This window comes from Leptomonas pyrrhocoris (genome assembly GCF_001293395.1).
Source record: "Leptomonas pyrrhocoris isolate H10 chromosome Unknown, whole genome shotgun sequence".
Lineage (NCBI taxonomy): Eukaryota > Euglenozoa > Kinetoplastea > Trypanosomatida > Trypanosomatidae > Leptomonas > Leptomonas pyrrhocoris.
The window spans coordinates 138,942-160,155 of NW_015438377.1; the positions used below are offsets into that span (position 1 = coordinate 138,942).

Genomic DNA, 21,214 nt, shown 5'->3' on the forward strand with positions numbered 1-21,214 from the left:
GCAAAGTAAATGTAAAAACAACAACATATATATACTAGAAAAAAAAAAAGAGAGAGAGAGAGAGGGTCATTTGATTTGATATTTTATTGTTTGCTCTATTTCATGTTACACCGAAACCCGTTATAAATAAAACAGAGATAGAGCAAAGGAAAGAACGAGAAGCGTAACAACCATTACAAAATGTCAAAAATGTAAAACACTAGGTAGAAACAAAAGCCAGAAAAAGAAAAAACGCACTCGGGGTAGAAAACAGCAAAGGAAAAAAAAAAAACGAAGATAATCGAAACGATACTACAGTAGAAGATGATGATGATGATGGGGAGAAACACAAAAAAAGGAAAAGGATGAACGAAAATCTTTGAAAAACGAGAAACGCCCCCTCGCGTGTGCGCGGGTGCGACGCGTCTTATCTCGACGCGGGACTGACAAAACCAGAAATTTAGATGCATATATATACATATGTATCTATTTGTGTGTGTTTTTCCCTTATCTGCGTATTTTCAACTTTGAAAGACAGACAAAAGAATAAATACAGGCATCCGCGCCGGTGTGATTGCGCCGGCATGCAAAAGAACGTGTTGCTGCGATATGGCTCTACTAGGGGTTTTTTTTTAAGGTGTTTGTATCGTTAGCTGGAGGGAACTCCATAATACGCTTCCAGCATGTTTTCTCTTTCGTTCGATGTCGTCCTCCTAACGCGCAGTGGGGTGTGCGTGGCGGTTAAGCCGGTAAAGAAACGCACACGAGACGCAACGTAAAACGGAAGAAACGGGAGACGGTGGTGTTCGTGGAAGCAACGGTATCACGCGCGTGGCCATGCATTGCCGCATGTAGCTGCTTCGCCTCTCCGCTTTCGCACGCCACAGCGTTCCATCCGGTAGAAGTACATGTCTGTTTTACGCAGCGGCAGCAGACATCCCACCCAACCACGAATTGCGTTCCTTCAAGGTTCTTCCTTGCTCGGAGCGTCTCACAAAGCAATAGAAGCTGAGAGAGAGAAAGAGACGAGGGAGGGGTTTTTGGGAGGCTTACTTACTGCTCCTCCTCCACATCGAAGATGCAGGTGCCGCGCATGAAGGTCAGCACGGGACCCACCAAGGCAATGCGCTCCGCCTTGCGGCCGATAACGATGCCCGTCACGGAGCCGCCGCGCTTGCTGGCTTGGTAGAATTGCAGCTGATCGCCGACCTTGAAGTGGCCCTTCTGGCGCAGGCGCAGCCAGTAAGGGGTGAGGGCGGTGTAGAGCGAGCCGGTGACCGGGTCTTCGTCCACGCCGACCCACGGCGCAAAGAAGCGCGAGACGACGTCGGAGTCGGCCGCCGGCCCGTTGTTCAGCATGCGGTCGTTGAAGGACGTCACACCGAGTCCCTGGACGGGCCCCAGCACATCCGGGTGTGCCTTCAGCGCCGCCTTGAAGTGCGCGGAGGCGAACACGCGCTGCAGGGACGCAGAGTCGGGGCGGCACTCTAGCACGTTCTGCGGGATAGCGAGGCGGGCGATGTAGTACTCCGCCGCCTTCGAGTAGGCGATGTCCTCCACGCACTCCGCGCCGTAGGGGAGGCCGAGGGCGTCCGCTATCTCCTGGAACAGCTCCGGTGGCACCTGCTCCTTCACCGAGACGGCCTCGGTCATGGGGAAGTGCACCTCGTAGATGTCCGGGGTAAAATTGTAAGATTTTAACATGGACATGCTACCGTCCATCGTCACACCAGACTTGCGGCGCACGCTGATGATGCCGGAGGCGGTCACGAAGCACAGCACGTCCGTCTGCGCCGGGACAAAGAACTCCATCGGGATGTTCGCGACGAGGTGGCGCGTGTTCTCCGACTGGCAGAGGCGAGAGACCTCGCAGATGACGTGCGCCGCGGCAAAGGTGGCGTGACCGCACAGCTTCATCTCCTTGGATGGGGTAAACCAGCGAAGACCAAACCACTGGGTGTGCATGCGGCGTGGGCGGCGGCCTTTCTCTCCGCCGAAGTTCGCTATCGAGGAGCCGCGGACATCGAGGAAGCTGGCGCCAAAGTAAGCCATCGAGAAGCTGGAGCTGGGCAGCAGGCCGGGCGAGCGCGTCTGGGGGCCGCTCACGTCTCCCGAGCGCTTCGGGTTGAGCGGGGCTGGTGTGCCCTCCATGCTGACGCTCTGGTCCTGCGCGATGGACGTGAAAGCGGCGGGGCTTTCGTCGTCCTCGGTGACTGCCGCGCTCATCCGGCGGCGCACCTCATCGTCCTGCCGCACCTTCTCCTCATACTCGTGCTCAAATTCGTTGCACTTGCGCATAATCTGCTGCTGGATGGTGCGAATGCGCGAGGCGGGCAGGCGGTAGACGAAGGCGGTCTCGGACAGGTTCATCTCCTTCGCGACCTGCTGGAAACACCTGCCCATCTTGATGTTGCGCTCCGCCGCGTACTTCTCACCCGCCTCCTCGCGCTCCTTCTCTGTCATATGCATGTCGAGCGGCTCCGGCTCGCCGCGGCCGAAGCTGGCCTCGAGGCTGCTCATGGCGGACCACTCCATGCAGTAGACAGGCGTCGGCACGAGGCAGACACCGGCCGGATTGCCCTTGAAGCGCTCGGTGGTGAAGGCATCGCACGTCATCATCGGGGTGGTTACAGGAACGGTACGAGGCTCCATCTTTCTTTCTTCTCTTTTTTTTTTTGCTTTAACTTGTGTGTTTGTTTTTCTTTTGATTTTTTGTTTTTCTTCTTTTTGCTAGGAGAGGGATGCGAAGTTCCTTTGTGTTGTAGTTGAGGTTGGTGGTGGTGGTCGTTGATGTGTGTGGGGAGAAACGGAAAGAAATGTGAGGGGAATGCTGAGGAGACACAACTCGGCGATATTGTACGACAGCGATGGCGAGTGGTTTTGCGTTGTACAGAACCAAACGCGGAAAAGGAAAAAGGAGAAAGAAAGAAAGAAAAAGAAGATACTAATAATAATAATAATAATAATATGAGAAGAGCTAATCGCTGCACCGACGCAGTCCCTCGAATAGCCGCTTGCTTGGAGATCTTTTTCTTTTTCTCTCTATCACCGGCAAGACGATACGGCGGAATACAGAGAGGGAGAGAAAAAGTGGAAAAAACAAAACACGCACACACAGCTAAGGCAGGTAGGGAAACACAGAAACACGCACATACAACTTTACTTCGTGTGTGTCAGCGCAGGGCACTCACAGGCACACACACACACACCGGGTATTCAGGAGAAGACAACAAATACAGGCAAAAGAAGAAAAGAAAACGAAAATGAGAACGACAAGTATTTCTTTTCCTTTCTTCTGTTTCTTCTGTTTTTTCGAACTCTCAGAGATGCGATCGCAGCAGCAAAGCAAAGCAAAGCAAAAAAAAAAACTCACGGCACCGCAGTCCCAAGAAAACTATTTTTTTCTATTTTTAGTAGCGTGAGAGCGCGAGAGAAAGAGAGGGAAAAACCCCGTAGACCGTAAATTGCCACCAACGGAGACGAGACGGGGACGCGACGCAGAAAGAAATAATAAGAACAAAAACTAAATGAACAGAACAGAAAAGAAAACCAAGAGAGTAATTGAAGGCAAAAAAAGGGGGAAAATGAGATGACAAGATAGCGGGTCGCAGTGAAGCTGCAAACACACGTAAAGTGAGAAAGTACAAAGAGCAGCACAGATTTGCACGTGTGCAATACACGTATGTACAAGTGGAGGTAACGCAGAGGAGAGAGAGAGGTAGGTGACCATTGGTGTGTGTGTATGTGTGAAAGAGAGGAGTAAAACGATCTTTTTTTCTTTTTAATGACAGCAGTCCTACGAGATATATACGGAATGAGCTAGACTGCTTTCACGTTTTCTCTCTCTCCAGCACTGGCATTCTCGCACCAGGCAATGTTTGTACTGGCCATAGGACAACGCAGTCGGGATGCATCATCATATTCTCCTTTCTCTTTTCTGTGGTTGGAGAAAGAGAACAAACGCAAAAGAGGGAACCACCACGAGCACATTACCGTTGTCAATCGTGACGGTGCAAGAAGGTCTGCGCTTCTTCAAAACTCATCCATTCAACAGCGTGGAGCTCAAGGTTATTTTTCCGTTGTTGTTGTTGTTGTTGTTGTTGTTGTTGTTGTTTTTTGAAGATGTTCGCGGTGTTGTTGTGTGTTTCATGTCAGACTGTGTACACACCATGCTACGTATTTCAGCTATTTCTCGTCTTCTGATTCCCTTTTTCTTCTGTAGGGAAAAACGTACTAGTTCCAAGAAAAAGAGGCAGCTCGCCCTTTGTCGGAGTTCCGAGGCAGAACGGGATCACCTTGGTTTGTATGGCTCCGTGACCAAGTGACGACGCGTGGAATGCAATGCAAGCGAGGGCCGGAGAGAATAACGCTAAAGGAAAAAAGGAAAAGAAAAAACAAATCAGCGGCCAGACTTGTCAGAGAACAGATCAAGAACAGACAGAAAAAGAAAAGGAAAATGATCCTGCCTGCAAACACACGGCAGAAGTACCATTTATTTATACAAAAAGAAGGGTAGGTACATAGCTCAACGCATTACACACGCGGTGACACCGCGTGCAACAGCAAGACGAAGAAAAACAATTGCTGATGGGTAGACGAAGAGTGAACACGGAACTCTAGTAAAGACAGAAAGAAGAAAAAAAAAAGGGTACATAAGAGGCAACGGCAAAACAAACACAAGCACAAGTATTTTCGATTTACAACACCAAAATAAAGAAAAGCAGAGAAGTACGCCATTGCTGAGGAGGGCTTTTTTTTTTGGAGGCCTCCTTTTTATTTATTTAAAAATATAGAGAGAGAGATGAGGTTGACGCAATGGAGGGAACGACGTCAGGAGGGAGGAACTCCGCGGCTTTGCATCTCTGTTTCAGCATGTCCGCCCTTCACAACAGCAGCAAAGATATATATTAAAAAAAAAAAAGAACGCTTTTGCAGAGGAAACAAAGGGGAAAACACAGCGCTCACGCACCGGAGAGATACCATACATCAAAGGAACATATTTTCTTTTTAAAAAAAGGACTGATACAGAGCGTCCGTTCTGTTTCCTGCTCTCCCACTCCCCCCTCCTTCGATCGCGCCCCAGTCAAATTGCACGTCCCTCGCCTCGCTGCCTACCCCGCTACCGAGTCCGTTGGTACCTCCTCCAAGAGCTTGTCCGGACACGTCATCCACTCATGCTCGAGCAGCTCGGCCGCCGTCGCGCGCTTCGCCGGATCCCGCTCAAAGCACCGCTCAAAGAAGCTACGCAGCATTGCCGGGCAGTTCGGTGGCACCCCGGTCGGCATGCCCTGCTCCCGTGCGATGCGGAACATCATTTGGAAAATATTCGTGCCCGTCACCTCCCACGGCTCACGCCCGAGCAGCTCAATCACGAGGCAGCCGACGGACCAGATGTCGGCCGCGCTTGTGTACCCGCCCTCGTCCTCCCGCAGCACCTCCGGCGCCATAAAAAACGGTGAGCCGACCATCGTCTGGTACATCGCCGCCGGGGCCGCTACCGGTGGGGCGGGGGCTGGCGAGGTCGAGAACGGCAGCGTTGCCGGGCTCGCCTGCACGGTGCCGCCGCCAAAGCGCTTGCTGCAGCCGAAGTCCGCCAGCTTCGCCTCCCCCGTCGCGGAGATGAGGACGTTGTCGCTCTTGATGTCGCGGTGGATCACGTGCTGGGCGTGCAGGTAGGCCAGACCGTGCAGCACCTGACGGGTGTAGGAGCGCACTAGCGAGATGGCAAAGACATGCTGCGTCTTCATCAACTTCCGCCGCAGCGTGGCGAGACTGCCGCCGTGGCACAGCTCGAGGAAAATCTCCATCTGCTGCCCGCCCGTGGTCGCCACGCGTGTCTGGCAGCCGTAGTAAGCGACGATGTTTCGGTGCTTCAGCGACCGCATGAGATTAATCTCCGTCTGCAGTGCCTTGATCTCCGCCGCGTCGTCGTCCATCGGCAGCTCCTGCACCTTCACCGCAATCATCTTGCCATCCAGGGTGATGCCTTCGTAGACGGTGCCGAAGGAGCCTTTGCCCAGCACACTCACCGGGCGCCACTCCACCAGCGCACTCCCATCTACCATGAAGGTGCACGTGAATGCGTCGCGCTGCGTCTCTGTCAGCATCGCGAAGGACGAATTTTGCGCCGACGGCAGCTCAACGCCGGTGCCCGTGAAGTGAGAAGACCGCACGCTCGCTCCTGCGCCGTACAGCCCTCCACCGACGGTGCCGCCAAGTCCGTTGAAGAAGTGCGACGTCCCCTCATTCACCTTCCCCCGACTGCCATGCGGCAGCAGCAGGGCGGTCGGCCCCGTGGCGCTGCCGGTCATGCTGCCCAGCAACGTATGCACGATGGGCGAGTCGTCGTAGCTGCAGCCGTTGCCCGCGTGCGTTCCGTTGCCTCCGTTTGACAGCGCGTTCAGCTGATCAGCGGAGCGCCGCTCGTCATCGGACGGGGGTCGGAGGGCGGAGAGTTGCTGCAGCTGGTTTGTGAAGAGCGCTGCCACATTCGGGTCGGTAGTGCGACCTGGCGGGTTCGACGAGGCGAAGAGAGACGGCGAGGCGCTCGGCGAGCAGGGACGCTCGGGGTAGCCGTGGACAAGGTAGTACGCGTTGGAGTAGCGCACGTACAAGCGCAGCACACTCGCGCTGCTCTTCCCGTCGTTCTCCATTCCACCACCCACGACACTGGTGGAGGCCCCGAAGCCCGAGGACGGAGAGAGAGAACCAGGTAACTGCTGCTTCTGTGTGCCGCTTGTGCTAGTGCTCCCGCACGGGCTGCCGTACTCCGCCTCGGTGCCGAGGGGGTGTGAGCTGCCACCGTAGTCCCACGCAGAGCCGAAGCTGCCGCCAGCAGTGGCGCCGTCGTGGGAGTTTTGAAGCTGGCTCGCGAGCAGCGATCGCGGTGCTGCGGTGGCTGGTGACGTCGGCTTACCCTGCCGCTCCTCGAGAGAGGCGTTGGCGCTGTAGCCGCCGCGCGGGCCCTCCGTGAGCCCCGCGGGGGTGGAGAACTGCGGCAGCGTCGGGGTGTTCTGCGCCTCCTGTGTGCGCACCATCGCGGCTTCGAAGGCGTCGAGCAGCTGCTCAAAGTCCTCCTCGATGTCGATGTCCACCCGATCCCCTGTCGCGTCGATGCAGTACATGTCGAAGTCCGTCGACTTCGCAAAGCTGAAGCGGGTCATGATCTCCTTCACAAAGCGCTTGAAGCAGTGGCGGGTGCGGACGGCGTACACCACCTTCACGTTCACGTCGCCCTCACGCGAGACCTTCGTGCAGATGCTCCGCGGCGCCTCGACGCAGTCTTTCTTCTTCCTCCGTTTGCCGTTGCTGTTGCGGTGGTGGGGCTTCGCCGTCACGATCGTGTTCGACCGCTTCGTCAAAAACGGAGGATCCTCTCCGCCTTCGTCTGCCGGCTTACCTGGCGTGGATTTGTCTTTGGCGCGTATCGCCACCGCCGCCGCCACGCCACCGCCCACGGCCACGCGTGACGCGGGCGATGAGGTGCTCCGTCGTCGTTGGCCTCTCCGGTGGGTGCTACTCGGTTCCGCGTCGCTCTCCTCCTCGTCCTCGTCGCTGTCTTCGTCTTCTTCCTCCTCGTACTCTTCATCCTCGTCATCCGTCGCAGATTCCGACTCTTCGTCAGAGTAGTCCTCCTCGGAGCCCTCCTCGTCGCTGTTCCCGCTGATGTCGGCGGAGACGTCCACCTCTGAGTCGTCCTCGTCCTCGCGGGACGTCTCTGTGGCCGCCAGTGACTCCGCGGTGCCCTCGCGGCCTTTCGTATCGCCCTCGTCTTCGACGTCTGCGTCAACGTCTGCGTCAACCTTGTCGTCGCCGAGGTCCTCCACTTCGTCTTCCACCTCGGCCGCCTCGCTGCGGGTCACCGCCTCGTCTGTTGGGGACGGCGTCGTTGCCGTATCGACAGCCGTCCCGCCCTTCGTGGAGCTTGCCGTCGTGCCACCGCGCTCTGTCACTGGTGCGGAGAGTAAGTCTGCCGCTGTGGTCATCGATTTCTTCTTCTGTTCCTCTCTTCCGCACCTCGGCCCCGCCGCTGCATGCGGTGAAACATGAGAAGCCGTGGGGTTCATGGGGAGTTGCGAAGAGGAGGTCGAAGAGGAAGTAAGAGGAACATCAGCACACGTAGCCGTGGGGGTCGACGCTGACACATCGGCGCAGCGGTCGCCTTGGTGGAGTAGCGCGTTGTACGACGACGTAGAGGACTGCGGCGAGGCAGGCTTCGACGAGGTGCGTGTTGCGGGCTCCAGCGGTGTGCACTTACCCAACGACGGAGGAGTGCTCGTCGTGCTAATCGGTGAGACGGGGGCGAGCACGCGGCTTCTCCGCCGCAGCTCGAACAGCTCCCTCCCTGTCACACCACTAGCGCTGCTGTGCACACTCAGTCCGTTGGTTGGGTAGTGACGGTGGTGCTGGAGCAGCGGGGGCGGAGGTGCCATGGTGTGCGCAAAAACGGAGTTGTGAAGGGGGGACAGCGCCCGGATGGGGCTGACGCCTTCCGACGCCGGTCGCGCTGGTGAGAGAAGCTCACTACCCGACCCGTTCGTCTGCTCTTCTCGCAAGAGGGGAGGGAGCTTCACACCGGCTCCGCGTGCTTGAGAAGAAGAGGCCGCGGTGGCGGCGGCGTGGTCCTTCGAGGTTCGCTTCTGCCGCACCGACACGCTCTTGCGACGGCTGTCGGGCGTTTCGGCGGCGCACGACGACGAGGGCTTCCGCGACGGGGAAAGCCGCTGTTTGGGTAAAAACGGTGGGGTTGCCGCTGCTGCTGCCGTTGCCGTTGCCTTTGCCGCTGCACCACTCATCTTTGGTTTGCGGCCGCTGGACGTGCTCGTCGTATTAACGACAGAAGACTGCGCATGTAGTCCTTGCTTCTTGTCGTGCGCTGCTGCTCTGGATGGGGTAGTCATTGCTGGGTGCGAGAGGGGCGAGGAGGACTGGCGTCGTGCATCCAATGGTGCATGGGAAGAAGCCTTGCTGTTACCGCTCCCGGTGCTGGTGGTGGTGGTGGTTCGTACCACGACAACTTGGTTCGCCAGCGGGGTGGGTTTCTTGGATCTCTCTGTGGGTGCCATGGCGGAGGGCGTGGTGGCTTTAAGGGTCTGTCGCGGTTGACGCGCGTTGGCGTTGGTCGGCGCACGAGACGCCGCGCCGCTGGGACGGGCGCGGTTCATTTAAAAGGGTATAAAATAAATAAGTAAATGAGCTACTAAAAGAAAAAGAAAAGAAAAATATGGTGTAACGTATCCGCAAAGGAGTCCGTTGCCTCCTGCTCGGGGTGCCTGGGAAAACGACCAAGCAAACAGAAAAAAAAACGTTTCTTTTACTTTCCTTTACTCGTTGAATAGATATATATAAATATATATTTTGTGTGAGTGACGGAGTGTGGTCTTTCCTTAATGATGTTGTGTGACTGCCGTTGCAATTATCATTGCCGGTGCTGCAATGCGAGGCCCTTGCGTATCTCTCTGCGTAGGCACACTTGTGCGACGGGCCGCCGTGCTGTGTGATGGTGCGTGTGGGAGACGCGACCCCAACGAAGAAGAAGAGAATAATAATAAATAAATAATAATGTGAATGTACGTTGTGCGTTGTTCGGAATTCGAAAGGGAAAAAAAAGAGGAAGTGAAGATGATAATATGAACGAAGCAAATACTGTTTCATAATCGGAGGTGTGAAGTGTGAGGGGTTTTTTCCTACTTTCCTTGAAGGTTTGCATGGGCACCGCGTCATGGAAGGATGTCGCCAACGCGAATCCAAAGCGCACTCGCCGAGAAATGGCGGGTCATCACACACTTTCTCCTTTCTTTTACCCCTCCTTGCGCAGCATCTTCGACGTGTACAGGCCTTTGCTATTGAAGCACGTCGCGTTGAATGGCTGCTGACTAACGGAAGCTCTATCCGTCGACGCAAAAGCCAGCTTAAAGACGCTCTCTCTCCTCTTTCTTTCCTCTCTGATTACGTGCCAGATTAAATTGGCACCTTTTTCAATTCGTTCTGCCTTGAGGTGCTTCTTGGCGAATGGAGGTGTATAAAGTGGGTTTGGAGCTACAGGTACAGGAGAACTGACCCCCCCCCCCCGGTGGATACAAGAACGGGGAGGAAAACAAAACAATAAAAGAGAAGCGTAAGTGGTGGGGAAAGAGACAGGAGAAACGCGTTCATTAGGCGAGGCAGCATGTGAAATCAATAATAACAATAAAAATAGTAATAGCGAGATCTAAAAAAAAGGGATTGACGAAAGAAAACTCCGCGGAGACACAAACGATTTCAATGTTTGTTGTGGTACGTCCTTTCGAAAAATAGTCTTGACAAGGGCCCCTTCGCTTCTGCTAGGAAATAATATATACAGTTTTAGTAGGTTTGGCATATATAAATCTATAAGAGGTTCATATAGTTCTTTTTATTATTATTTATAGGAGCCAAAAAAAAAAGGGCAGTCAACGGTACAGGCAATTCAGTTTGGTACAGGTGGAAGAAGAAGAACAACAGCGCCGGTGTTGCTTCTCCCGTGTTTGCTTGTTTTGAAGGTGGGAAATGATGGAGCGTTAAGGAGATCGAACGGCGGCAGCACGAGCCAGAAAGAATGGGATCAAACCACCGCTCTTCGTTTGTCTTTCACGAAACTGACAGCGAAGTCTTCCGCGTAAAAAAGAGATAATAACATTAAATAATAATGGTAATAATTCAAAACAAAAAGGTGGGAGGACGACTTACGCGGTCGCGTTCTTCGTGGTCGCGGTGGGGTCCTCGGCCGTTGTGTGGTGGGACGGGGAGCGGGTTTTGAAGGAGGGACGTGCTGCGTTGGTCAACGAGCCCGCACGCAGCCCGGCAGGACGCACTGCGTCAATCGACTCCGACTTGCGCGCGGCTGAAGTGCGCACAGCATTTCCGTTCTCCTTTTCACCCCCCGCTGGCGCGACGTGCGTCGCGGAGAGTGCTGCTGCTGCTGTTGGTGCTGCCGGTGCTGGTGCCTGCGGCTCCGGTTCCAAGGCTGACACCGCTGACACGGATCCTTGGAAGTGGTTCATCGTTGCCTCCATGAGCGTCATGAATTGGAAGTCATAGCGCCGACTGTGGTCCGGCAGGTGCACCTCACTGGCGGTCATGGAGGCACGCGACACGGCCAAGCTCTTCTCGCCACCGGACGCAGTGGTGGTGGTCGTCGTCGTCATGGTGGAAGCCGCGTTGACGCTGGTATCGCCGACGCTGGTCGCAGCCTGTGAGGCGGCGTGCTGCAAGAACGACGATACGAACGCATCTTTGTTTAACGTTCCGTCCTCCTTCACGAAGGCCTCGCTGATGCTGCTGCTCTCGTCCGCTGCCCGTGTCACGGCGGCGACGGCAGCGTTCAGCGCCCGCAGCGCCTCCGGCGACAGCTCAACCGCTTCGTTGCCGCCCCTGTTGTCCAACAGTTGCTGCGCCACCGCCTGCGCGCTGCGGCTCTCCCCACCGGAGGTGGTCGTCGTGGTGCGCGTTGTGGTGGTTGTTGTGGTGCGCGTACTCGTCTCCGCGGAGCTAGAGTAGGGGACAAGGTTCATGGGAAGCCCGCACGCGTCCGTCATCGCCGCCGCAACGTCCGCGTCGTTGCGAGGGAGGTTGAGCGAACCCTCCGGGGTGATGGTGAGGGGAGACCATGGAAGGAAGGCGGATGTGTCGGGCACCAGACGCGCCTTCGCAGCGCGGCGAAGACCGCCACCGTTTCCACCGCCACCAGCAGCCACGACACGACGCGCTAGTTGCTGTTGCTGCCGCTGCTGCACGCTCAGGTAGGGGTGATGTTGCGCCACGTTGCGATTGACCGCGCCGGAGCGGCCGGCGAAGCTGTCGGTGCTCAACGAAGCAGCGTTCACGTGAGCACCTGTCCCAGTCGGGCCGGCACGACGTCGCTCTGCGGCAGCTGCGGCGTAGTGCTGCGTGTGCGAAGGGAAGCGGCTCGTCGCGCCACCAACACCAGTGGCGGTACTGCGGGCACCGACGGATGCCCCGAGTGCCCCGCGGGATAGAGGCAGCCCGGCGCCGCTCACGCTCGGGTTTAGCGAGGTGACGGCCACGCTGCCGGGGTTCGTGCAGTACGTCGTGCGGAAGCTCGTGGCAGCTGCCGCCGCCGCCGCCGCCGCCGCACTGTTGGAATTGGTATTGGTATTGCTGCTCAGCCCCGCACCCTGCTGGTCGCTCTGCTCGCCGAGCAGCTGGAAGGAAAACGACGATGCGGCTTGCGAGAGGGCGGTGGCGCCGGAGACGCGGCGGGGGTGCGGTGCACGCAACGCCTGGTGCTGCAGGGGGAAGTGCAGCAGGCTGAGGCTCTCCGCATTGGAGTACCGCGCGCGTCCGCCGTTGAGCCCGAGCGACTGGCTGGCCGAGGAGGTGAGGGGGAGACTCATGGAGTAGTCGCCCGGGTACTCGTCGCTGGTCGTAATGGTCGACGGGCGTTGGTAACTCATGCTCGTGAGCAGCGAGTTCGCCAGGTGACTCTCCGCCGCCGCCGCCGCCGTCCACGTCTCTGCCGTGTCGTGCGTTGTGGTAGGTGCGGCGTCCGTCGTCGTGCACCGGGACGGGCTCTGTTCCCGCTGCGGCGGCTCCGGCGTGCCGGGGGGAGGCAGCGGCACAGGAGACCCGCCGTCGTCGTGGCCGTCCTCGAGCCACGTCCCTTCCACGCGGTCCCGCACTGCGCCTCCGCCGCCCAGGCGAACACCCGCATTGCAGTGGCAGTCCATATGGACGTTTGCGGAGGCCGTCGTCGGCGTCGTCTGCTGCTGCTGCTGCTGTCCTTCACCACCGATAACCGAAAATGTAAGCGGGGTAGCGGGGGGCATCACCACGCCGGAAACGCTGCCGGGATCCCCGGCGGACATCGAATGGCCGAAGCGCTGACGCACGCTGGCCCAGTCCGACAGCGAGTAACTCAACCGGCGGTTAATGCAGTCCAGCGTGGAGGCGGAGAGGGTCGAGGCGAAGCTGAAGGAGGCGTTGCGCAGCGTACCATTGGCAGGGCGCTCGTCTGTGCGGCCGTAGGAGAGACGAGAAAGACTCTGCTCACGCACCACCTCCTCCTCCTCCGCCGGCTCGTTCTGCATGGCCGGGTCTTTCGGCACCGGAGACACCATTCTCCCTTCTATCATCACCGGCGGATTGCCCCCGCCGTTACGCGCGTAGCCGCTGCTGCTGCTGCTGTTCGGCGCCGAGCCGCCCTTTGAAGCCGGAAGCACGTCCACCACCTGTACAGGAATCCACCCCTGCTGCGTGATGTCCTCCGGAGTCACGATGGCGGTTGCCGCACCCGGTGGGACAAGGTAAACGATGTCCTGCTCGGGCCGGCTCGGACGGGTGTCGCGGGTCGCACGCGCCTGCTGCGACGCGATCTGCCGCGTCACCGACGGCGCATGCGGAGTCGGCGAGGCGCGAGAGGCGGAGCTGGCCATGGGCAGTGCGGGGCTGCGTGCGCTTCGGTAGACGACGACAGAAGCGGCGGGCGAGGCCGGCATCATCACCAGTGGCGAGGCCCCACTGTCCCACCGGGGCGCGTCGGTGTCGTTGCTGCGGTAGATGGAGGGCGCCGGGCCACCGTGGCGGTCAGCCGCCACCGACGGCGAAGCTGGCGCGGCCAGACTGCTCCGCAGCGTGTCATCCAGCGGCACGAGCAGCGTCTGATCAAAGCGGAAGCTGTGGTTGAAGGTCGAGCCCAGCACGCAGGAAGCACCGAGCGGGTGGTGGTGGGCATCCTCCTCCACGGAGACAGCACGCTCCGGAGCAGGCGAGCGGCGCACGAGCACGCGTGCCACGCTGGGCGCCACCGGCGACGCAAAAGAGTCGTTGAAGCTCATGGGCGTCGGTGAGCCGGCGAGTGGGCGGGGGGTGGGACTCGTAAAAGGGGCTGCCGCCCTCGCTGCGCCTGCTGTTGCTGCTGCCGGCTGCAGCGTCGTGCCACGCAGCGGGCGGTGGGCGAACTGCTCCCGCCGGTGCTGCGGAGGGAGGCGGTCCGCCGTCTGCAGCACGACGACAGGCGAGACGGCGCCGTTCGTCCGTTGTCGCATGGACGTCGAATTGGGCGATGCGGCCTCGCTGCGGGCCAGCAGGATCGTCTCGCCGAGCACGTAGCTGCCATCCAACTGCAGCGAGGCGTCCGCCAAGTACGCCGTGCCGTCGTGATTGTCAATGAAAAGGTACTCACTGTCGCTGTTGCTGTTGCCATTGGGAATCGCAGCGTTCGTGTTTCTGTCGCGGTGCGTCGCCTCCGTGGCCGCGGTGGTGGTGGTCGTCGTCGTCGGGTGGTCGGTGCACGGCAACTGCGTGGCAAGGAAAGGCGAGAGCGACGGCGCCGAGACACCGGGGCTGCAGGTGGTTGCCGGGGAGGCGGGGCACGTCCGGTACGCCAGCGTGCTCGTCGTGGTCGCCGACGCGTTCATCTCGGAGGGCAGCGTCAGGTAGCCCCGTGCACCACCACCGACGATTTTGTTCTCTGCGCAGTCGCGGTCGGGGCGGCACTCGTCCGAGTCTACGTTGCCATGACAGCCGCCACTGACACTACGACGTGTCGGCTTTGTGGGTGTCGAGCCCAGCGCATCCGGCCTGCTTGGCACCGGACTGGACGGCGATCCAGCCAGCAGCGGCGTCTGATGCGGTGTTTGCCGGTTCGGCGTGTGGCGGGTGCTGCCGAGGGAGTGCAGTGTGTTGTTCATGAACAACACGGTCTCTTGAAAGAGGCCCACCTCGTCCTCGTCGTCGCTCTCCGAGCACTCAGTGTTGTCATGGTGGTGCTGATGGTCGACGTTGCTGGTGACACCGTTTGCGGGGTCCTTGGCGGACGTATCGGCGGGTAGTGGACGCTCCATCGGTGTGTTTCGCGACGCTGTCGCGCCGTTCGCCGGGTCCTCGCAGCGGGGACGGTCGCTCGGGTCACGTGCCCACACGTCCTCTGGCTCGCACCGCCCGTGCCCTCCACCCGTCGCGTTGCCAGCAGCAATAGCAGCGGCGGCAGCAGCAACAGGTCGGTGTACGCTGGGCGAGAAGACGGAGCTGGAGTTCTCCCTGCTGCCCTCCGACCGCGCCAGCGGCATCGTCGTCGCGTTCAGCAGCTGCGTCGTCGCAAAGAGTGCCTGACTGTCGGTGTCGGAGGACTCTAGCGACAGAAAGGGGCCGCGTGTGTGGCGGGGCTCACAGTGCGGTGTCGCCGCGTCTTCGCTATCAACGACAACGGTATTGCGGTGGGTGTCCGGCGCCGGCGGCTCGAGGTGCAACAGCCGCTGCTCGTTAGCGGGTGCGGAGTCGCCCGCATCCGGTCGCACGTCGCCGTCGCGCTCATCGCACTTTGGCGGCCGGGGAGGCGGTGAGGCGTTGTCGAGCGCGTCCACTGTGGCGTGTCTCTCCTTTGCTGGCGAGAGCATGGAGCTGGGAAGGGCGTTCCGTGTGGCGCTGCCCATCATGGAGCGTGCTGTGTCGGCTGGCAGCGATGGCTGCAGCGGGGGAGTGCACGGCGGTGTATCTGGCGAGAACTGCATCGACGTCGCCGCCCGCGTCACCTCAAAGTAGGATGCTTCGGAAGGGTTCATGACTAAGGGAGGTATGGAGGAGGGGGGCGAACACACTACGGCAGCGATAAAACGCGTAGAAAAGGGAGGATAAAAAACAACAGCTGAGGGAGAAGGCTTCGAGAGGCGAGAACAGCTCACAGCTCCTCTGCAAACGCTCAACTCTCGGGTATTGCCTTATCTTTGTTTGTGCAGCTGGTGCGTGGGAGACAGAAAGATACGATCTAGAGAAAAGGTAAAGCAAAAAAGAATTCTACGGTGATAGCAAAAACGATTCTTTTCAAACAAGAGCCCACAAATGAAGAGGCGTGAATGTACGATGCAGGAAATCTAAAAGAACAGAAAAATAGGTATATACTAAGAGAGGTACAGTCTACGGATACACAATAGAGGGAGAAGTACAGTTCTTTCTCTTTCTCTCTCTCTGTGCAGTACAACACAACAAACGAGAAAAAAAAGAAAGAAAAACGATCTGATTTACCAGCGCTGTAATTCCGTGCTTATTTGTGTCCGTGTGTGTGTGTGTGTGTGTTTGGTATGTTATGAGTATATTTATGGTGGTACAGATGGTGATGAAGAACAACGTTGGTTACGGTTAGCTGACAAGAGAAACAGTGAATCGTAAAAAATAAAATCTTCGAAAGAAGAGAGGGGGGAAATACACGACAGGTGCAAGAGGTGGCGAACCGAACACGTGCACCGTGCTGTTTCGATGTGTCTGCGTATGTCTGTGTGTGTTGGTGGGTCTGTGTTCTGTGAAAATCTAAGAGGGTGAGCACAGCCAGTAGCAAACAAAATAAGAACACGCAATGGAGTTGGTTGCAGCTTCAGAGATGAGTCAGTTTGCGAGAGTGCAGTACAACGGGCAACACACCTGTTGATGCAGGCACCGTTGGAGCGCAGTAGAGATGAAATGTGAGGATGATTAAAAAAAGAAGAAGGAGGGAAAAAGAAGATATTGAATGAGCACACCGAGCACGGAGGAGGGAAGACGATTTGCGGCGCTTTGCTTGTGGATGCGACGAGGGAGTTTAGCGCCACGGCACGATGAAAGATCAACGCAGTCTTCCCTCCACCTTTTACAACAAACGAAGTGAAGGGCAGCGTCTGAGCGATTCGTTCTTTCCTTTCACGTTATCATTATTATTTTTCCCCTCGTATATGTGTGTGTGTGTGCCACTGCATGTCAGCGTCGTTGTTTCCACCATGGTATGTGTGGGTGTGTGTTGCTTGGCTTATTTCATTGTTTGCTTGGATTTCTTCTTTTCACCAGCGAGGTACGATAGAGTTGATACAAGTGAAGCGCGTTGAAGGAGACTAGAAAACATAAACATACAAAAACAAGAATACCGCGGAGGCAAAGATAGAAGTACAAGGGAGTGAGGATGAACCCTCCACAGAGAAAGGAAAGAAAAATATGGAAGGTGTACACGAGAGAGAAGGGAAAACCCACGAGAAGAAACCAACGCGCATGTGTGGGTGTGAAACGGTGACAAGATGTAGAAGATATTGTCTCTAAAAAGAAGAAAAGACAGAACAAAACTGGAAAGGGACAGCAAAAAGAAGGGAGAGCGCAACGCAACACCACCAAATAAATATATATACGAATATATATATATATATACGCAAGGTGTCACACTCTGTGTAACCGCAAGAGAGATTCGAATCGCCACCCGAGTTTGCTCAACGCGATGAGGAGAAGGAGCCCAAACAAAAGACGAGCCAAAGCACTGGAGCAGAGAGAGACTACAAAAAACTTAAAAAGTAGTATTGATAAAGGACCATTCATCCAAATATATATATTTCAAACGAGTCAAGTCGCTGAGAAGCGTTGCATCACAGCTCTTCCTCCTCCTTCTCCTCCTTCTCTTTCCACAGCTCCGCCGGGGCCATGCTGCGCTCCCGCACCGGCGGTGACACATCACGCAGCGAGCGTGAACTCGCCGTCGTTGCCGAGCCCGGCGTGCGCACCTCCTCGCTGTCCTCCGCGGCACCCCACCGCATGTGCTGTGCCGGACGCTTTGGCCGCGGTGGGGTGCGTAGGAGGCCCTCGTCCCCGCCGATGCGGCTGGTAAGGGTCGATGACGCGCACCGTGCGGGGGAGTCGCCAAGGTAAGACGAAGAGGAGGAAGGCGCGTGCGCTGCGCTGGGTGGTAGGGGAGGAGGGGACAGCGGACTGCACTTCGTGGTGGAGCCGGTGGCGACGTCGAGAGAGTCGGACGTGACGGACAGGCCGGTGCCACCGCTCGCGTCCTCCTCCGCATTGCTTGCGCCGACAGACTTGTGAGAGCTCCTCAAGGGTTTTTCTTCCTCCTTGATGTTGCTCGTTCCTCCTCCGCCTTCCTTCAGCTCCACCACCTTCTCTTCCCACAGCGCCGGGTCAACGTGGGCCCCATGTGCGCGCAGGTCCTGTGCAAAGTCAGAGGTGGCGTGGACATGCAAAAGGTGCTGTCGTGCGAGCAGCGTGGCGACCGCTTCCGCGTCGGCATCCTCCATCACCGCCTGCGCCCGCTCCAGCGCAAACGTGTCCACCTCCGGCTCGTCCTCGGAGGCGGAGCAGAAGGACAGGGAGGCGGCCTTGCTGCTGATCTCCCCGTCACCCGCCTCGTCCTCCGCTGTACCGACCTCGAACACACCCGTGCGGGCCGCTGCGGAGGGGGCGACGGTGGCCTCCCGCAGAAGGGCGAGAGGGGGCGAGCTGTCGTGGTCATACACCCCGCAGCTGTCGTTGCCTTTCCTCTGCTGTTGCTGCTGCTGCCAGTGGCAGCTTAACGAGTGAAGACCCGCACAAGAAGAAGCTGCGGTGCGAGCAGCGGAGGTGCAAGGGCTGCTGCTCCCGCCACCACCTCCCAACGCCGCCGCCTCCGCATCACGCCGTCCAGCACTTCGCACGCCCGTCACGCAACCTTCGGCGCCCACGCAGCAGTGATCCCCCCGCACAGTATTGCTGTTGCCGCTGCTGCTACTGCTGCTGTCAGCCACGCCCCTCACAGCACCCTGACGGCCGACCTCCTCATTGTCACAGTCATCATCATCCGGTCGCGCCACAGAGGGGGAGACGTCGCGACGGCGACGTTCGCGCTGCTGCCACAAGTGTGCCTCGCTCGGCAGCGCCACGCGCGACGACTGCGTAGCGAGGGCGTCGGCCAGGGACAGCGACGCCAAGGACGAGCACGAGGAGCCCAGTGAGAGAGAGAGGGAGGTCAGCATAGGCGACGTCGCCGCCGTGGGGCTCTCCACACACTGCCGCTTCGTGTTTGCATCCTCGATATCCTCCATGGTGCGCGCATCCACCGCATCCTCCGCGTTGAAGTAGCCCTGTCCAACGGCGAAGAGGTCAGCGGACAAGGGGTGGGGGAAGCCGGGTGAGGCGGGCGTGAGAGGCGTGGTCGTGCAGCTATCTGGAAATCCACTGCCACGTCGCACGCCGCCACTCCACGCATGGGAGAAGGAGACCGGAGAGAGGCGACGGCTGCTGGTCGTAGAGTCGCCGCCTGCAGCGTCACTTCGCCAGCCCAGCGACGTCTGCGCGTTGCTGCCGCGCTGACCACTCCACATCCCGCTTGCGTATGATGACGCGGAGGCGCGCGACGGGCTGTCGGAGCGCGCACTGAGAGGCTCGCCACCGCTCCAGCATCGCCCGTTGAAGTCATCCTGCCGTGTTGCGCGAGGCACCGTGGGCGGGAGACGAGCCGATGCGCCAAACAACGCGTTGCCACCGCTACTGCTGTCACGCATGTTGTTGAGTGGCTGCTCTTGCTGTTGTGCCTCTGCGGTACTCTGCCACTCCCGCATCTGCGCCAACTCGCGTGCGCTCATCGACATGGCCGGCCCCGAAGACGGTACAGAGGATGATGACGCGAGTAGTGGCGGTGGTGGTGACGTACGCACTTCACGATTGCTGTGGTGGTGGTTGATTGAGGACGACGGTGCGAAGGCGGCCGGAGAGGCGGCACGGCTTGACAGCGGCGTCAGCACAGATGGGGAAGAAACACCGGAAAGCGTGCTGGACACGTGTTGTCCGTGCGGCTCCGACATGCCCCACCCGCGCATCAGCGTTACGGCGGTGGACACGCTGCCGCACATATCAACCACGTCGGTGTGCTCGCGATCCAGGACCGCTCTTCTCATTTCCCAGTTGGCGGACAAATTTGTGCCGGTCCAGCTGGTGTCACGGGAGAGGGCGGCGGTGGAGAAGGTTGGCGTCCCGGGCAGCGAGAGCGACTGCGCGGAGGAGAGAGATGAGAACGAAGACGACGGCGGCGGCGCCGCTGCGGAGGATGGAAACGAGAGCGGTGGGACCCGCGAAGAGGCGCCGCCTGGGTGCGAGCGCAGCTGCCGCCACGAAGCTGTCCGCGGAGGGCTCCGCATACGGTGCAGGTGCGGCTGCGGACCGCCATCAGCCAAATTCACCGCTTCCTCCCTCTCCCCGCGAGCACTGCCTACCAAGCTGTCACTACGAGTCGTGATGGAGGTGCCGCTTTCACCCCAGAAGCCCTCGCCGTGCCCACCGCCCTCGCTGCCGCCTCCACTCCCTTCACGGGGCACGAGGGCAGAAACAAAGGAGGCGACGAAGCCGTCGCGGCGTGACACCGAGGAGCTGCGCGGCTCCTTGGAAGGGCTGCATCGCGAAGACCGCACCCAATCCCGCACCGTGGTCACACCAGCTTCGCCACTACCACCGATGCTGCTGAAGGAGCAGTTGCCAGGCGAGCGCCGTCGCGGTGTCCAACGACGTGCGCGCGGCTGCGGCTGCGGCAGCGCAGAGTCTGTAGGAGCGTCGGTAGAGCGCAGAGTGACGTCGGAATTGTGCGCACGGCCTTCCTCGTCCTCTGTGTGCATTGCGATGGACGTGGTGACGGATGTGGTGGAGTTGCTGAAGGCCGTCGGCGTCAGCGCCTCGTCGCCCTCACGGTCTCGGTCAGACAGCACGACGGCGGTGCTTTTGCTGTCCCGGCAAGCGAGCGGAGTGCTGCTCAGGGAGAAGGGTGAGAAGAAGGAGGAGGCAGTGGTGTGTGCGTCTGCCGGTGCACCGTCTTTAAACATACGTTGTGGCAGTCCGAAGAGGTGAGGCGTGGCTGCGGTCGAAGGCGGGTGAGAGGCGCTCATCATTCTATTTTTCCAGCCAATGAGAAAGAGATCTCACGACGAGTGCGCGTCGTGGGAGTCAAACGGAGGCGGAGGAGAAAAATAAAAAGCAAGGCGAGGTATGAGTCTAAAAGGCAAAATTTTATATATTCGTCCTCCGCACGAGTGCGTTTGCGTTTGGATGGTTGAGCAGTGCGAGAGAGTGTGCGCGTGTGTGCGTGTGTGTTTGAATTGTCTGTCTGCTTGAGGTGCGTGTTTCGTGTGCTTTGTAGTTATTGTTCCGTGTTGAGTTCAGTAACTCGTCTGCGAGAGGCAAATCCGCGTGCGAGTTCACGGAGAAGACGCCACGACGTAACGCAGCCGAAGGGCCAAGAGAACAGAACAAAAAGGAAAGGGGGAAAAAAGAAGAAGGCGAGGGAATTCTTTCTTTTCACATCCTCTTCAACCCTGCGGAGAAAGGGCGCTAAAACGAAATGCAGCTGCTGTTGTTTGGAGCCACGAGTTGTCAGCGATGCCGGCGCTGCTCATCAGAAAGATAAACCATGCCCGATTCATCGACTCGCTGCGTCTCTCTCTCTCTCCACGCACGCCATTCCCATGCGGTTGGGAATACCACCGCCTCCATCCAC

General features: G+C 58.4%; 4 protein-coding genes across 4 annotated transcripts; all 4 read right to left on the bottom strand.

Annotated features, from left to right (window-relative positions):
* Window positions 1-1,032: 1,032 nt before the first annotated feature.
* ABB37_07904 (hypothetical protein) lies at window positions 1,033-3,596 on the bottom strand (the record flags this gene model as incomplete). The annotated part of the gene is made up of 1 exon (XM_015806705.1): window positions 1,033-3,596. Exon 1 carries the CDS (start codon window positions 2,629-2,631, stop codon window positions 1,033-1,035), a length of 1,599 nt encoding a protein of 532 aa, XP_015654576.1. The 5' UTR covers window positions 2,632-3,596.
* Window positions 3,597-5,090: 1,494 nt separating this feature from the next.
* Window positions 5,091-9,472, bottom strand: ABB37_07905 (putative protein kinase; the record flags this gene model as incomplete). Its single annotated transcript, XM_015806706.1, has 1 exon — window positions 5,091-9,472. Exon 1 carries the CDS (start codon window positions 7,962-7,964, stop codon window positions 5,091-5,093), a length of 2,874 nt encoding a protein of 957 aa, XP_015654577.1. The 5' UTR covers window positions 7,965-9,472.
* Window positions 9,473-10,682: 1,210 nt separating this feature from the next.
* ABB37_07906 (hypothetical protein) lies at window positions 10,683-16,372 on the bottom strand (the record flags this gene model as incomplete). The annotated part of the gene is made up of 1 exon (XM_015806707.1): window positions 10,683-16,372. The coding sequence occupies exon 1, from the start codon at window positions 14,373-14,375 to the stop codon at window positions 10,683-10,685; it is 3,693 nt and encodes a 1,230-aa protein (XP_015654578.1). The 5' UTR covers window positions 14,376-16,372.
* A 961-nt stretch (window positions 16,373-17,333) lies between these two features.
* ABB37_07907 (hypothetical protein) lies at window positions 17,334-20,889 on the bottom strand (the record flags this gene model as incomplete). The annotated part of the gene is made up of 1 exon (XM_015806708.1): window positions 17,334-20,889. The coding sequence occupies exon 1, from the start codon at window positions 20,541-20,543 to the stop codon at window positions 17,334-17,336; it is 3,210 nt and encodes a 1,069-aa protein (XP_015654579.1). The 5' UTR covers window positions 20,544-20,889.
* Between the last annotated feature and the right edge of the window lie 325 nt (window positions 20,890-21,214).